Source organism: Limulus polyphemus, unplaced genomic scaffold (assembly GCF_000517525.1).
Source record: "Limulus polyphemus unplaced genomic scaffold, Limulus_polyphemus-2.1.2 Scaffold745, whole genome shotgun sequence".
NCBI classification, from domain to species: Eukaryota; Metazoa; Arthropoda; class Merostomata; order Xiphosura; family Limulidae; genus Limulus; species Limulus polyphemus.
In genome coordinates, this window is record NW_013666355.1 from 309,955 (window position 1) to 327,023 (window position 17,069).

At 32.5% G+C, this 17,069-nt stretch overlaps 2 protein-coding genes across 2 annotated transcripts in view; both read left to right on the plus strand.

Annotated features, from left to right (window-relative positions):
* Nucleotides 1-12,755, plus strand: part of LOC111085966 — a 33,495-nt gene extending 20,740 nt beyond the window's left edge. The window contains exon 3 of the mRNA XM_022386994.1: nt 12,584-12,755. Within this exon, the coding sequence (XP_022242702.1) occupies nt 12,584-12,755 (172 nt within the window). The remainder of the gene's footprint in view (nt 1-12,583) is intronic.
* A 604-nt stretch (nt 12,756-13,359) lies between these two features.
* LOC106460298 (5-hydroxytryptamine receptor 2A-like) lies at nt 13,360-14,736 on the plus strand. The gene has a single exon (XM_013919992.2). It carries the CDS (start codon nt 13,403-13,405, stop codon nt 14,663-14,665), a length of 1,263 nt encoding a protein of 420 aa, XP_013775446.1. The 5' UTR covers nt 13,360-13,402; the 3' UTR covers nt 14,666-14,736.
* Nucleotides 14,737-17,069: the final 2,333 nt, after the last annotated feature.

Consider the following 17,069-nt stretch of genomic DNA (forward strand, 5'->3'; position numbering starts at 1 on the left):
AACATTCGCCAAAGTACAGGATAATTCCAGAAACGTGGCGTCACGGTGGTCATGTGACTCGCTGACGCAACAATATTATTTCCTGTAAATATTAAATCTTTTGACATTCATACCTTCCACGGTTTGACGTGCAAATATATCTTTCAGTAAAAATAAACACTTATCACCATGAACTGCCATCTATTCTAAAAATTTAGTGTCTCTAACCTTTTTTCATTGTTGTGTTGTTGTTTTTAAGGCCTTGTGTTGGAGTGTTTTATATTTATTTGATCAACGAAATTACCTATTCATGTTAATTTGAGCGACCACTTAAAATTCGACAAATTTTTTTAATGATATTAAGTAATACTTATTTAGGGAATTTTAAAGATTTTATTATAAAAAGTCCAAAATATATCATTAGCACACATAACCTAGGTCTCTATCAGCAAAAAACTGGTCCAAGCGGGATATTCACTATAGTAGTAACATTTGCATGCAGTGAAACGATTGCAGAGACATCTATATGTCTAAAAAATTAAATGTTCTCCTAACTTATTCTTATCTTTATTTTCTTACTTATTTTATATTTACTCTACTTTATTTAACATGTGAGACTAGCGAACGAAGGTTAAAACTGTTAAATGGCGTATCCTCACCGCAATGTGGGTCCTACTTCGCAGTCACCTTCAAAAACCAAGGACACATCTTATACCCCACGTTTTAGCCTGTGCCCTGTTGATCGTTTTAATATATGCAGCGTTTTTCTTGTAGCTGTTAAGGTTTTTTTCTGGAAAATTAAATTTTATCACAGTTTTGGTTTTGCTGCTTTTAATGCAGTCCTTCCTTTTGATGCTAATGTTTACTTAACTGTTGAAATAATGTTTTCAATACACGTATATATATGGTGTGTGCATTAATTTCGTAATAGAGTACAGTTAAACTTTCTAAGGTTATCAAACCTGTTTAAAAGGTGCTAAGCATCCTTTTACAAATCGCTGTTATTTAAAATTGACTATTTACTTTTCATCGTCTTATTTCGGTGGCAGTAAAACACCCCCTTGTCAATGAGATACGTAGTGCTGAACATTTATCATTGAGATAGTCCTCTCTCTGGAAAGTAAGTTGATCTATAGCTGTTTAGTTCGATTGTCGGTGATTACACGGATAACGAGCGCGATGTCTTCTCTTTGTGCCAATAATAGCATTGCCTGAGAACTGCAAATGTCTGTTAATTGCATTAGATGTAACAGCAGCCTATGCATTACAGACCGAATTTCAGTCAATCCTGTAAGATTTATTCAACTTAACTAAGTGCTTCTGCCTGTTTAATTATGTTACTTTTTAATCAAAAAATGCAGAAACATGTTTCAGTTAACACTATGTGAAGTAGAAAGCTTATAGCTTTTAAAGAATTCTACCTTGGTAATTTTCCACTCATTATGGTAAGATGGAAAGATAATCTTTTCTGAACGCAAGATATTCAAAACTAGCATAAAGTAACAAAAGTAAAATAAATGCCTATCAAAGCATGTTCTTTTCTTCAATAAAATTACGTTATATAAGTATATTTCTCAGGAAACACTAAGAACTTTTGATTATTTGGTGGAAGATGCTATTTTCAGTTTGTACATTTATACTTGTACAGTATGAACGGAATATTTTTTAATATTTCGAATCGTAAGCATCAAAACCTGAGACCAGACGCGATAAAAAGTGTCAAATATTATACAACTAGATGGCGCTATATTGGGTTTGAGTCTGTATCATGCACTTTATGTTGGAGTAAAACAGCCTTAATATTTAATTTTTTTATCTGTATTAGAATTGTATCATTTTAGCAATACAAATATACATAATGCGCACTCAAACCTGAAAGATATGAAAAACATTCATGATTATATCAGGATAATCTTGATGAGGTCTATAACATCTGAGGTTGAACAATACAAAATTTAATTTTGAGGAAAACAAAGTTTGCAAAAATAACCATACCTGTATTTATAAACATCAAAAATGTATTTTTCTGTTATGTATGCAAAGCCATAATTGTAATATAGACAAAGTCGACTTCCTTAAGTTGAATCTTTTGATCCAAAGATATGACAAAAAACAAACAAGCTTTTGGTTCATTTTTAAAGTTTTGAAATGCTAAACGTTTTCAACTGATTTGAATAGCGTTTTAACAGCGTCTTTTGAAGTTTTTGTCCAGTCGATCTCTGACACTGGATAGGATGCTTCGTGGACAGTGGCGCAGCAAGTGAAGCATGTACTTTCATTTTCTTGTTGTTGTTGTTGTTTGTTATTAAGCACAAAGCTACACAAAAGGCTATCTGTGCTCTGCCCACCACAGGTATGGAAACCTGGTTTCTAGCGGTATAAGTCCGCAGACATACTGTTGTGCCACTGGCGGGCATTTTTAGCATATATATAAAATAAAATAAAGGGACTTTCGAAATGAAATGTCAAAATTACTAGAAATATTACAGTTTTAGCCCATTTTGCAATCGAATATATACTAGTCTAATGAATTCCATTTAATTTTGCTAGAAATGTGTAACATTTTCTTCTTTCTGTGCCGTTCATCTTATTTATATGAAACTAGAATACTGAAACTTTTTAATCAATAAGTTAATAACGTTATATTATAAAAATAATAACAACATAATATGATTTTTCATGTAATTTAATATATTTACCCTTTTATTAATTCTAAGATCAATAAATAGTAAAACTTAATATTTTAGTTCCTCTATTTCCTCTATTTCAGTTAGTAATTCATTCGCTTTTTCTCCCAAATAAGTTCGCTTAGTAATTTTTCTGAATTATTACGTTCAGTTTTCTAATTTTGTTTTTATCTTGCAACAAAATCATTCACTTTCTCCTATAAAATATAGTGCTCCATCTTTAAATAAGTTATAAAATTATACAGATGTACCGTAGTTAGACATCATGTTTGAATTTAATTGTCTAAAATGTTTCCTTTAATTAAATCTTTCTATTTTTACAAGAATTTATCGAGTAGTGATTCCTACCTCTTAAACTTTTTTTCTTAATTTGAAATTTAGAATAAATGCACCAGATAAGCATTAATTAAAGTTCTAACAACCATAATTTCACAATAAGAACATGCACGTGAAAGCTGATTTTGAATCTATTTTTTACTAAAATTTTAATAAGAGCTTATCTTCAAAATCTATCGAAAAGTAATTCAAAGTAGTTGAAAGAGTTATTAAAATCAATACACTGGCTAATCATCAAAAACACTTTTCTAACAAACCAGTTATGCTGCCTAACTGAATGTCTAATAGTTATAATTGTGACGTGGACCGAGAATTTATTTTTTCTCTTTTGTGGCTGAACATAACCAAGTAACGTCTAATCACTTTTTGTTTTTCTGAGGCCATTATATCTAAACATAGTTAAACATCACTTTCTGAACCGTCTTTCCCAAGACATGAATACATATTATTCCAGCAAATATGTTCAAAGTGTTTCTGTGTTATAGAAAATATAATATTGAATAGTTCTTGTTCATTTAAAAACGCAAACTGCTCTATCAACCAAGATTAATGTCATAAACTATTCAGTTATATAATTTTTGGTTGCCCGGATAAGACGTGAAAATAAAGTGTTGTGTAGTTTTTATATGTTTCAAAAAAAGTTGAATTTATTATGTAGCGATGTGACATTACATGAGGTACGTTTTTTTATTTGTTAACTATATAAATACCAATGACCCATGGAATCTTTAAAGACATTTCTCTAAATTATATATTCACCGAATTGCTTATAGGGTCCTGACTTTGTTGATTGACGGATCTTTAATAACATATGAACCACAGACAAATAATTTATACAAAAGTACCAATGATTCATCAATATTGCAATTTATCCCACTATTTACGGCTGGGATGTACTATGTACAAGGTGCCCCAGAAGTCTGTACCCATAGGGGAAAAATACACGATCTATTCTTAATTTATATAAATTATTCAAATTACATGTCATTAACAGTCATACATATGTCAGTTCTTAGCATACTGTGCCGTCAGGGTATTTTCTTTCCTGAAATATGTACAACTGACATTAGAAATGTGTTTGTTTAACTTTAAAAATATAATGTATATTTTCCCTATGGGTCCAGACTTCTGGGACACCCTGTATTTTACTTACAAAGTGGCTGATTTTACTTATTTCTTTTCGTCAGTTCCTTGCATTGGGTATTGTATCAGGCAGAAACATACGATTATTCGAAATAATGCGATATGTGAACTCCAACGCATTTGGGCAGTGGAAAAATAAATCGGAACTTTGAGGGCTAAAATATAGTTGGTAAAATTTCAAATCTGGGTAAATTTTTTTCTAAGATTCAGCTAAGATTTATCAATCAGAGTAAAACAAACGAAAGTCAAAAGCATGTATTTCATATTAAAGCTCATAAGAATTAATCTTTGACGTCCATTTTAAGATTTCAGTTATTTCAACGTGTAATGAAGGTCCACCAAGGTGAAGCTTTCATTTCAGGAAATAAGAATACTTAATGTGTGAAAATGAAATTAATCAAGTTTGAAGCCTAAAATGGATTTTATTTATAACGTTCAATTGATTAGTCTGACATTACGAATTCCGATTGGCCGAGTGATTAGCATGTACGAACTGGAAATCCGAGGATTTATGGCCGTAAAAAATAAAAACAAAATATGCGTTTTGTACTTTGAGGCCGTGGGTGCATTATAAGAGTGATGGTCAAATCCCATTATTCGATCAGCCAAGATATGGCAACCCACATGACTTACTTTAAAGGTGAGGATACTCTGAATTTGATTTTATTGTAGGTGTAATATATAACAGTAATTGTAATTAATATTTTATTAGATGCTTAATTTTATATTAGTTTTGCTTTCACGAGTTGAGTTCTATCAGAGTTTCTCGTGATGTTATCTTGAGCTTTAGGAGTGAAGTACTTCATGTGAGCCGTGAGTTCCGTTTCCAAAATCGCAACACGTGTTTGATTGATTTATTTCGCGGAAACTTTTTTAAAACGTAGATTAAAGGAACTCTTGTTTCACAAAGCCAACAACTCGACGAAATTGAAATGTTTTCTTTTATAGGGGTTTTTCATTTTAAGACTTTAGTTTCTTCGTTCTTCTACGTAAGTTAAACCAAAACGGGAATGAAATATTTATAATATTTTAAGCTAGTTTGTTTTCAACTTTTAAAAACTTCAAATCAATCTATGATAGTTTAGAGCATACATTAATCCTATCACACTTTAACCCATCTGTCTGTTTCTTTCAGAAAAGACATTAGTATTATTTTATGTCTCAAACAGTACCGAATATAAAGAGTTTAAATGATGCTAGAAAACAGAGATCATTAGATTTTTGCGAAAGACATGCAGGAAATCCAAATGCTATATTTTCCTTGTAAAACTACTTGTAGGACAGCTTGTAAACTTCGAACTTGTTAAATGTTTCCTCTAATTTTGACACTTAAGATTTTTTTTTCATACTCTCGGGCAGGATTTTTTCATTTTCTTTTGTATCCTTCATTTCCGCAAATCTAAGAAGATTTGTTCACGTTGATATTACAATACTTTGGAATTACGCGACTTGTTTCAGACGTTGATTGATTAATAGTCCTAAGAATATTCTCCATTATTACATTTTAAGTCTTTCTCTCTATTTAATCTTAGCTGTCCTTATTTTAACACGTTTTCAGCGATTTTCCTATTTTCTTCCATCTTTCCATTCTTGTTTCCACTTTATTCTGTGTTTCGAAAACAAAAATAGCAAAATATCAATAACATGAGAAGTTATTCTACACTGGCTATCCACTTCTTTATTACTTTCTTGTACTCGTAACCCGATAGGTCAGCTGTGAGTATCTGGACTTACAACGGTAAAATCCTCGTTTCGAGTCCCTGCGGTGGACATTTTGTAGCTTTTCGATAAAAACCCAACAACAACAATTCCTTACATCCTCAGAGATTTAAAAAAAATGCTAACCATGTGCAGGAATATTATTTTTTAAAAAATGTAGAATAAAATCGAAAATACAACAAAATGCAATAGTTCAGCTTTTATTTATTTGTTTATTTTTTCAGACACCGACCAAAATATTTTTAAAATCCGGGTTCTGTAGTTAGTTGGTGATCTGTAGTATAATATTAAAAAACAAAACCACAACGTTGCTCATACCACCAGCAGATAAGTATATTTGAACAGCAATGTTTAGAATTTAGCCCAAGAATAATACTAAGACACTAAGATGGTTTTACGCTTTAATCTTTGTTTAGTGTTTTAAGATAAATATTATATCAACAACTTTGGCACAGGTCGGGCATGACGTAATGATCGAGCTGCTGATCGAAAGGACGAAGTTTCGAGTCGGGGTGTGCTAAAACATACTCCATACTTTCAGGTGTGGGGCGTTATAATTGTGACAGTCAAACCTACTATTAGGTAAAGAGTAGTTGCGTTTATGTCTGGTGCTTCTGGTTGGTTTCCTTGTCGCTGATCAACAGTTACAAATTAGAGATAACTATGGCCGTGCCTTAAGTATCTCTGATTTAACGTTTAGTTCATGTGGCACGCAATGTGTCGTTTTGGTTGAAAATACCAGATATATACTAAATTCGTCACTATTCTTTGTTGTTTCATGAGACACAATAGTTCATAAACAGATAACTACAGCTTCAAATAATTATAATTTTATTTTTAATTCATTGAAGCTTTTACTATGTGAAATTAGTGATGTCCTCTACTTTATCAAACTGACACCAGATAGCGCATCACCACAAATAATCTAATATAAAGTGTGGCATTGATTTATATTTTGTTAAGTATGACAACATATAACCATAACCAGCTTGTCGATGTTATATTTTTATCACTGTGCTGTATCTAGACTTTAAATGCGGACAAACAGCGGTAAAAACAGCACACACACACAAACACACACACACATATATACACATATATATAGTAGCACTAAACTTCAGGTAGAAGTTATGTAAATTAGCTGTTTAACTTTAACGCTCTACTTCTCCGCTGACGTAATTAAACACGCAGCATTAACCCGTGCTGATTATTTATATGCCAATTTCATTACTTGAACTGTAGTTACCTAAAATTTTCGACTGGTCGTTTTTCAAACGGAACGGAAATTAAGTTCCTTGGATAACTTATTCCATCAAGCCTCAACAGAGATGGTAATACAGGCAAGTGTAAATGTTCTCATTCTTCGCTTGTCACTAAACTATGGAAGTTGTATAAAAGTTTATCATTTATTTAAGAACTAACATCAATCTGGTTTAATATACGTCTGATTGTGCTCTCCCCTGGTGTTCAATCTAGAAAAATATGTAAATAGTCTTTTCCTATGAACATAACTAGACACGATAATCATTAATTTTTCTGCAGTAATTAGATCTGTTCTTAAAACTTTTAATCAACCATATGAAACACTGGTAGGTTAAGCTATAAACTAATCAAAAGAGACAAAGCCATCGTAGGCTCCCGTTTGTTGCAATAATACATAGTTTCATATATATATATATATAAAGAGAAAGATAATATAGGCCGTACTTAATAAAGGCTTACCTAATGTTAAGCCTAAGATAAGTGGACTTATAATATTTCGGTGTCTGCAATTAAAATTATTTTTATTATTCTATAAATACTGTACTGTTGAAATAAATATTTTAATTTCACCGCAAATATTTTGTAGATATCTGCTAGTACATGAACGTATACAAACCAAACTTTGTGGTTGTGAATTGAACCAATAACGGTATACATGGAGTTTGGTTTTGTGTCAATTTTAATCTCTGTTGCTATCCATTAGTTACATTACTTATCATTTTTATACATGAAAACATAGCCATTATCGGGTTTTAGTAAAGGGTCAGCCTATGATTTTACATTTCATATATCTCTTTTGGCCAGAAAGTCATCCTTAATTATTATCTGTAATCAGTTATACGTCAGTGAACCCTAGTGGAAGTTACTGTAAAAAACCGAAAAACTTTTTCATCTTTTGCTCTTGAGTACTTACCATCAAATGTCCCTCTATACTAATCTGCACTTTCAATAGTTAGACACTTGAAAGTGTTATTTTTTAATTAAATAGTACAACAGTACTAGTACGTAGAATACCCAATAGTTTGTATTCGAATTCCGAACAATTTTATAGTTGTACTCACCAAAATACTTCCACCTTGTTTTGGCAAATAACGTATTTTTTGTCGCACTGTCAGGGTGTGGTAGCACTACTAGGGTTAAGAATTGATTGGGATCTTGATTATCAAATTTGTAATTAATACATCAATTCTGAATGAATTTTAAAAATATTTCTTATATAAAACCAATAGTAAAATGTTCGAAACATTATATATAAGTGTATTAACTAACACTCCCCGTTTATCTAACACACACAAAATTGTGACAAAATTTAGATGAAAACATTATGTAGACTATGGTTAAAAAAGATTGCCCAGAAGGTATAGATTAACAACTTAAAAACGAAATCCAGAAAAAAAGCGACTTGTCTTTAAATGCGCCGTTTCTCGAGAGAAAATATATGTATAATATTAACGTAACTATAAAATGTTATAAATTACGAAGAGTTTTCCTTACAAAATTCTAAAACAAAAACAATGAAATACCTTTCTCTAACGTAACTTTTAACTGTTTAAGTATCTATTGATAGTAATAATGCTAAAATAAACAACAATAGTACGTTTTGAAATGAGTTTTGTTTCATCTCAACTCTTAGTTTTCATAATAGATAAATCTGTCCTCCAATCACAAGTCATTCAGAAAGGTTATTATTTACTCAGGTTTAGTACGGCTTAGAAAATTTGGTGATTACAATAGTCGGCTGTGCTCTGCTCACCACGGGTATCAAAACCCAATTTCTAGCAGCATAAGTCCGCAGACATACCGCTGTGCCACTGGGTAGTCGGTAATCCATACTTTTGTGAATTACTTTCTCCTGGTTACTTTTGTACATCTTTATATAGCAGATATCAATAGGACTACACCACATTAATATCGTTTATTGTGTATTTTATACTACTTTTTTATCATCTCGACGTGTGTAGAGAAAAAATATGAAATTTTAATTTCTCACGAAAACTTGAAAATTATTACAGTCAGAATGACCATTGTCTACAGTCGGCGCTCAGAGATTTGATTACTTTCTGAGACTAAGAACAGTAACAAGACCCCTGCAGTTTATTCTGCAAACATCAATCGTAAAAGGCCTATCCAGAGCACCATCTACTCCGCCCTGTGCGCTGCAAGACTCTTCCGCCGTTCCTTCGTAATTTAATGTTATCACGTGCTTCGTTAATTGTATTCCTGTACGATGACCATTTGACGGTGTCATTAGTTTCTCAGGTGCTCATTTCTAGAAGCAGCGAGTTGATTTAAAGCTTTACGATACAGTCTTTATAAGGTACAGTACGTACTAATCAACACACTTCTCGTGCTTCAACACTTATCGCTATCTCTTCACTAATTATACTTCTTCACTTGAACACTAACTACGTCACACCTTCAAACTGCAGTTTGTTGAAATGCTTAACACGATTCTCTCTGTGACGCTTCTACTTTATATATTTTTCAGCGTAATTATATTCACAATATTAGAAGCAAACGTGATATATACACATAACCAGTGAATCAACCAAGTATTATTAATTTATATAATTACAGAATAGAGATAAATAAAGAGGTTTGTACGTTTCACAAACAAATCATTTACTACAGCCCTGATTTCATCAGGTACAGACTGAACCAGCTGATAACATGTATATATATATGTTTAAACAAAGAATTCGAAGTAACTTGGACACTCACCCTGAGGCAAGTGGAGGAACTAGTTGATTTGATCACTTAGAACTTTGGATTCGCTTTTATACTCTCTCTGCAAGTAAAATCTTCGTGATTTTAATGGAATTTTATAATTCAGCTGTTAGTTTGAAATGTTCATATTTCTGTTGCTTCTGCTTTTAGGTTACAGATTGTTTAGATATTTTAACAAGAACATTATGTGTGTTTGTTGTTGTTAAACACAAAACTGAACAAAGGGGTATCTCTTTTGTGCCTACCCTAGGTATCGAAACCCGGTTTTTAATGTTATGAACCTCCAGACTTGCCGCTAAGCCACTAGGGGCTTAACAATAACTGATTTTTGCGTTTTTCCCACAGGTTATTAAATAACCTGATTATTGATTTGTCGTATATTAAAGAATGCGATTCCCAGTTAATGTACGCTAAGTTACCTGTTTCGTAGTTCGTGGTATGATAAATCATCTGTTTCGTTTCACACTTTGTGATATGCTAAATAAAAATGCCGAGTGTGTCCTGTTTAACGTGCCGAATTGTGATTCTGAGGTTCCGTGGTTTACCAAAACAATATAAAAAAAATTTACACTCCAAGGTGCGTTATAAGAGTGACGGTCAAATCCAATCAAGAATAGCCAAAGAGTTTTTGATGGATGGTGATGATTCGCTACCTTCCTTCTAATCTATCATTTCAAAACTAGCGCAGATAGTACTCGTGTAGATTTGCGTGAAATTCAAAGAAAAAACAAACAAAAGTTAAATAAACTAGTTATTGATTGGTGATATGCTAAACAAGGTCATTCCTGGTTCGAAAGTTCAATTACTCTCCTTGAGTGCTGTTTATATCTTAGTTTAGTAAGTTTATATTTACTAGCTCTTTTCTTTTTGTAAGACCAGATGTTTAGAGCGCTCGAATCGCAATCTGAGATTCGCGAGTTTGAATCCCCGTCCCATCAAACATGCTCGCCCTTTTAGCCGTGGGGGCGTTATAGTGTTACGAGTCAATCCCACTATTCGTTGGTAAAAGAGTAGTCCAAGAGTTGGCGGTGGGTGGTGATGACTAGCTACCTTCCCTCTAGTCTTTCACTGCTAAATTATGGATGGCTAGCGCAGATAACTCTCGTGTAGCTTTGCACAAACTTCAAAACAAACAAACAAGCTTTCAGAAGTACTGCTAAGGCACTTGGGTGGCAGAGGAAGGTTAATAGAAAATTTAATCTAAGAAAACTATAGACAAGAAAAAACTATAACCAATGAAAACTATAGACAAGAAGAACACTATAACCAATGAAAACTATAGACAAGAAGAACACTATAACCAATGAAAACTATAGACAAGAAGAACACTATAACCAATGAAAACTATAGACAAGAAGAACACTATAACCAATGAAAACTATAGACAAGAAGAACACTATAACCAATGAAAACTATAGACAAGAAGAACACTATAACCAATGAAAACTATAGACAAGAAAAACTATAACCAATAGAAAACTATAGACAAGAAGAACACTATAACCAATAAAAACTATAGACAAGAAGAACACTATAACCAATGAAAACTATAGACAAGAAGAACACTATAACCAATGAAAACTATAGACAAGAAGAACAATATAACCAACGAAAACTATCTTGATCGCATGTAATTTCACGAATATATGATGAACTGTTTTCATTGGTCACATCTAGATCTTTATCATGTTTCCTTTCTTTCACTCCTTGTTTCTATCTCCTTTTTTCCATTTTTTCGTTTATTTGTTCTTTATACCTTTCCATTTTTTCATTCCATTTTGCTCTTGTTTCTTTTTGTTTTCCACATTCTTTTTAACCATACTTGACTATCAAGTTTTTAGTATAAGAAGTGGTAAAGCCTGTGGCATGTGCATTTTTGTCGATGATGCACGAGTTATTGTCATAACTCATGCATGACAAGTTTATAATCTGGTAAACGGATACGAATATATCATGATTTTAATCTCCAGCGATTCCGACAAAGAGAAAATAAAGAAACACCTGAATGGAGAAGACAAATGTCTGTGGTCCAAACTAAAAGCTGCTGACATTATATGACCTAAGCTCGCGCTCGATAAGCCACGTGGCTTTCAATGGACCACTGGCAATAAAAAAGAAGCGTACACTAGTGTGTCAATGCGTTCTATTTAGTTACATTTACTGTAAATATTGTGACATGTCACACAATTCTCAAAAAATCTGCTTGACGTTAGTATTCTTTATTTTCCTCTACAAACTGCTCGGTAAAATATTTGACAATAATATCCAAGATCTGAAAGGAGGTGTTGGTTACTAAAGTCCTTACATATCAGTGATAACCCCAGACCGGAGATGCTCAAAAGAAATAAATTTGTTCTTTTGAAATAACCAAATTAGTGAACAGGTGAAGTTTTTATTTTTTGAGGTTCAGTTTATGTTCTGAAGCTTGGCAGAAAATTGAGATTATGAGTATATTCAATGAATCTCTCGCGTTTTTTTTTTTCGAACGTGACTAAAAGAAAGCACTTCTGGATATTTAGATAACTATAACAACCAACGAATAATTTTGTTAAATAAGCGGAGTCCGAATTTATTGAATGTTTTTTACAGTTTCGTTTTGCTATAACTTACAATATTAAATCATAAGTGGATGTGATTGTGCAAGAATAGCAAGTGCATATATGTTATCATATACTTGTAAGAATGTATTTTAAATAAAACTTTTAATCTGAATTTGTTCTTTAATATAGGTGGCGCCTTCCAAAGCTTTCTGAAGAATTGTTATCAAGAAACGAAAAAAAAGACCATAAGAAGGAAAAAAAGAGGGAAGACACGCAGTTACTTTTTATTTTAGTTTTCAAATTAAATAATATTGAGAACCACATAATTCAAAAGACGATGCGATGTAAAAAGCGATTGTAACTAACCTGCTATTAGTCATGGAAACAATTTAGAGTGAAGAGAGAACCAACTGAAAATTTCGTGGTCGTTTATCTCAATCGATGATTGTTATCTTAAATCCAAAAATTATTTCATCACATAAAATCCAGAATTGCAATAAATCTTACCGACGTTTAAAGGAAGGGAACGATCGTGTAACTTGATAAGCGAATCTTAAGAGTTATTTAGTAGTTTCTTAGAAAATGGTTAGTTTGTCATTATGCAGATTTTGTACGTTCAGTAATTCGATATATATGTTATGATTATAATTCTTTCTATAAGGTTGATAATATTTTGTTTATTATGAAATGCTACGAGAAGAAACCGTTCAAAATGTAAATATACCCCTATAGTCAAAAACTGTATGGATCAAATACTGATATCAGTTGACTTTTTTTTTTTCATGTATTCTGGAAGACCAAAAAAATGTGTCGTGTAATAATTTGGTTTTTTTTATAAGTGTTTATGTAAAAGCTATAAAAATGGTATAATTGTAAGCTTGTTCAGTCAAATATTGGACTATGTTTTCTACTTAAGAGTTTTACGAAGGAATGAACAGTACAAACACGTGTACTGTGAGATAATTTAAAATAACAGCAGTATAATATAGTGCTCCAAACTAAATTAATATGACTGAAACATTGTCGTTACGTTCAGATTTAAATATATCTGATTTCGATAATTCCCAAGTTAATGATATGGATACTCATGATCCTAATATCAATCATTATAATATTAATATAGTAATATATTCCAATTTCTCCGACTTCGAAAGTTTCTCGAACCAAAGAAGCGTTATTCTCATTGCATTGATTTCTGCTTTACTGGGCCTTCTTACTCTAATTACGGCAATTGGGAATATTTTCGTTATTGCCGCCATCTTAACAGATCGAGTACTTCGAACAGTTGGCAATTACCTTATTCTTTCACTAGCCGTAGCAGATTTAATGGTAGCCTGTCTGGTGATGCCTATGAGCGCTGTGTACGAGATTATGCAAGAATGGCAGATGGGTTCAATACTGTGTGACATATGGACTTCTTGTGACGTGTTATGTTGTACGGCGTCCATTCTTCATTTACTGACCATTGCCGTTGACCGTTACAGAGCCGTTACCCACGTTGATTATGTACGACAAAGAAGCCCTAGAGATATTGGGATTATGATCCTGCTTGCTTGGATCGTTGCTATAGCGATATCAGTGCCCCCTATTTTTGGATGGAAAGATGACGGTTTCCAAGAAAGAATTGAAAGAGAAAAGAAATGTTTAATCAGCCAAGACGTCGCTTATCAAGTATTTGCTACGTGCTCCTCCTTCTACTTACCCCTGGTAGTCATACTCGCTCTCTACTGGAGGATATTTCAAGAGGCCCGCAGACGAATTCGTCACAAACCAGGAACAAAGATTTCCCTTCAAGTAAAAAAATCACCTTCAAAATGTCCAGAACCACCTAACAGTGAAGTTACAACGGAAACAACTAATTTTTCGACCCCATCCTGTTCAACCGATTCGAATGCCGTTAGCCACACTTCAACACCAGCAAAGAGTAAAATGAAAAAAGAGAAGTTTTCCCACTTCGAAACCATCCTGAAAAAAGACAAAAGACAGGCAAGGGACATTGAATCAAAACGTGAAAAAAAAGCTGCTAAGACACTTGCAATAATCACTGGCGTGTTTATCGTCTGCTGGATGCCCTTTTTCGTTTTGGCATTTATTATGCCCATCTGCAACAACTGTTATTTGGATGAAAGACTTTTTACAATGTCTCAGTGGTTGGGTTACACAAATTCAATGCTGAACCCAATCATTTACACGATTTTCAGTCCAGACTTTCGTCAAGCTTTCAAAAAAATGCTCTGCGGCACTTCTCGAAAGCTTAGAACAAACTTATAATTAGTTTATGGAAAAAAATAAAAAATAGCGTCATTATTTAAATGTTTATTGATTATTTTATATAAACTTGAAACTTTCCAAATATAATATTAACTGTCAACAGACCATAAACATTTAATTTATCTATCTTCTTCTCCGTAACTAGTTTGGGGTCAGCCGGTAATTTTGTAAGCCAAACATTTTTACAACCGTGTGGCCGACACAGACGGCAATCATATAGTACGAACATATTCGGCTACTGAGATTCACACTCGCGACCCTAAGATTGTAAGTCGAGCGCCCTGACCACCAGACCCAATTAATTTATTAATGTTACTTAATGTAAATAACATTATGTATCAAAAGCTTAGAAAAATTCAAGGTCGTGAGATAAATTGTCCTCTTAAAAACAGATATTTCATTTCAAAAATATTCGTTTCATTTGTTCTTACCTTCAATCACTTTCTAAAATGTAAAGCTCAAACTGTAAACAAGGTTCTTAAGAACATCTCTTGAAATGTTTTCAAAGAAAAGTGGTATCTGAAACATCCTATTTAAAATAGTTTGTAGAGTTGTAAAAAAAGTAGTATATCATGATGCTTTGAAACATCTCTGGAGAGACGTCACCCACATCTTTCGTCTTTCTCAGGATACCTATAAAAATAGCTATAAGGCAAAATAATATGACTTGATATGATTCTAGGTTACTACTACTTAAGCATGCGTTGAAGATGAAGAATTACTCTTAAAGGTTTGGTAATATAGATATCTGTAAAATTCGTTCACATTTGTAGAACTTAAAGTATGAAATATAGCAAGTTCAAAACGCTAAAACGTGTACTGAAAATATCATTTTGTTTATGTACATAATATTAGGAGAACAACTATAGCCAACATTTTGCGTCACAGTTTGGGACTGAGATATAATCAGTAAGTAATGAGATATTAACCGAAGAAACAACCAAATGATATCGCAAAAGTCTACCGGAAGCCATAATTCTAGAACTTAGCATTTGCAGTGTATTCCATAGTTTTTCAAACTCCCTTAACCCTCCCAGACGTGGAGTCAATGGGGGCGTTGAAGGATCGAGTTATCTTTTAAATTCCTCCATGCAGCCTTTAAATATAGCATTATTCTGCAGGTTCGATTCAACTCAATGAAGCAACGTTAGATAATTCTAAGGTGATGCAAAATATTTGGCCATAGTGATATGTTAGGACTAGTTTCGAATAAATTTCCTCAGAAAACTAAAGTATCTATTAGATAATTAAATATTACAACTACAGTTGTTTATTGTGTCTGACTAGTTCTTTCAACATTTAGTTCTTTAATTAATTAAAGTAATTGATATAACCTATTCCCTCTTGTGGTATATATTGGTTGTTGTCTTGTCAAACATATATCCATAAAAATGTTGGAGTTACCAAGTTTCACGCCAATGTTTGATTTTGCATTAAATAAATTAAAATTGTGAATCACTTTTAAGTATTGTTTTAACTCAATCATTTATAGTTAAGATTTGTTTTTAAAGTAGTTTTTAATACTGTGAACTGACCTCTAATCGCCTATTTAATTGGTTAAAATTTTACTCATTAAATTTCAGAAAATCATACAAAGTTAAAACTTTTAATGTGATAACAACATATATATATACAAGTAGCTACTAAATGAGAAACGGGTTAAACTGCACTTAAAAATTGTTTTGAAATTCATTTGCATAGCTGACTGAACAGCACAGTATTTTAAGCGCATTATTTGCATGAAGCTCATTAATCTTGAACTCCTGTTCTCTCTCTTGTGGCAGAACATGGATTTACGGTTCATCGAAACTTAATATAATCGGCGTGAGAATGTTATAATATATGTACTTGACGCAGTAGACCATGCGTTAATTTAGTGAATAATGAAATCACTGATTCTTTACACCTTATTTAACAGTTAAATAGGTTAGAACACTATCTACAAATGGAACGATACTTAAGTGCTATTACTAATACTACGACATCTGTGTGCTTGTATGATGCAAATTTAATAATGTGTCTATCGCAATCACGCTTAACACAAATTAAAAATGAACTTATGAAGTAAGTAATATCGAAAATTGATTATGCATACATTGTCATTGCAGAGAATGGGTTATATAGCTTTCATTACAGGAGTTATTGATTAATTTGTGGTACATTTATTATTGATTATGTTTCATCATGTGGGTTTCACTTTTACCTAGTTTATCCAATATACGCATAAAGTATTACTTTTAAGTTCCAAGTCAACATAATTTTGTTTCACTTGTATTAGTTAACTTTTAATATTTGTACATTGTTTGTTTGTTTTATGAATTTCGCACAAAGCTACACGAGGGCAACTGCGTTTCTAATTTAGCAGTGTAAGACTAGAGGGAAAGCAGCTAGTCATCACCACCCA

What these genes read in the sequence shown, in the direction of transcription:
- LOC106460298 (XM_013919992.2), top strand. Translation starts at nt 13,403, where the DNA reads ATGACTGAAACATTGTCGTTACGTTCAGATTTAAATATATCTGATTTC.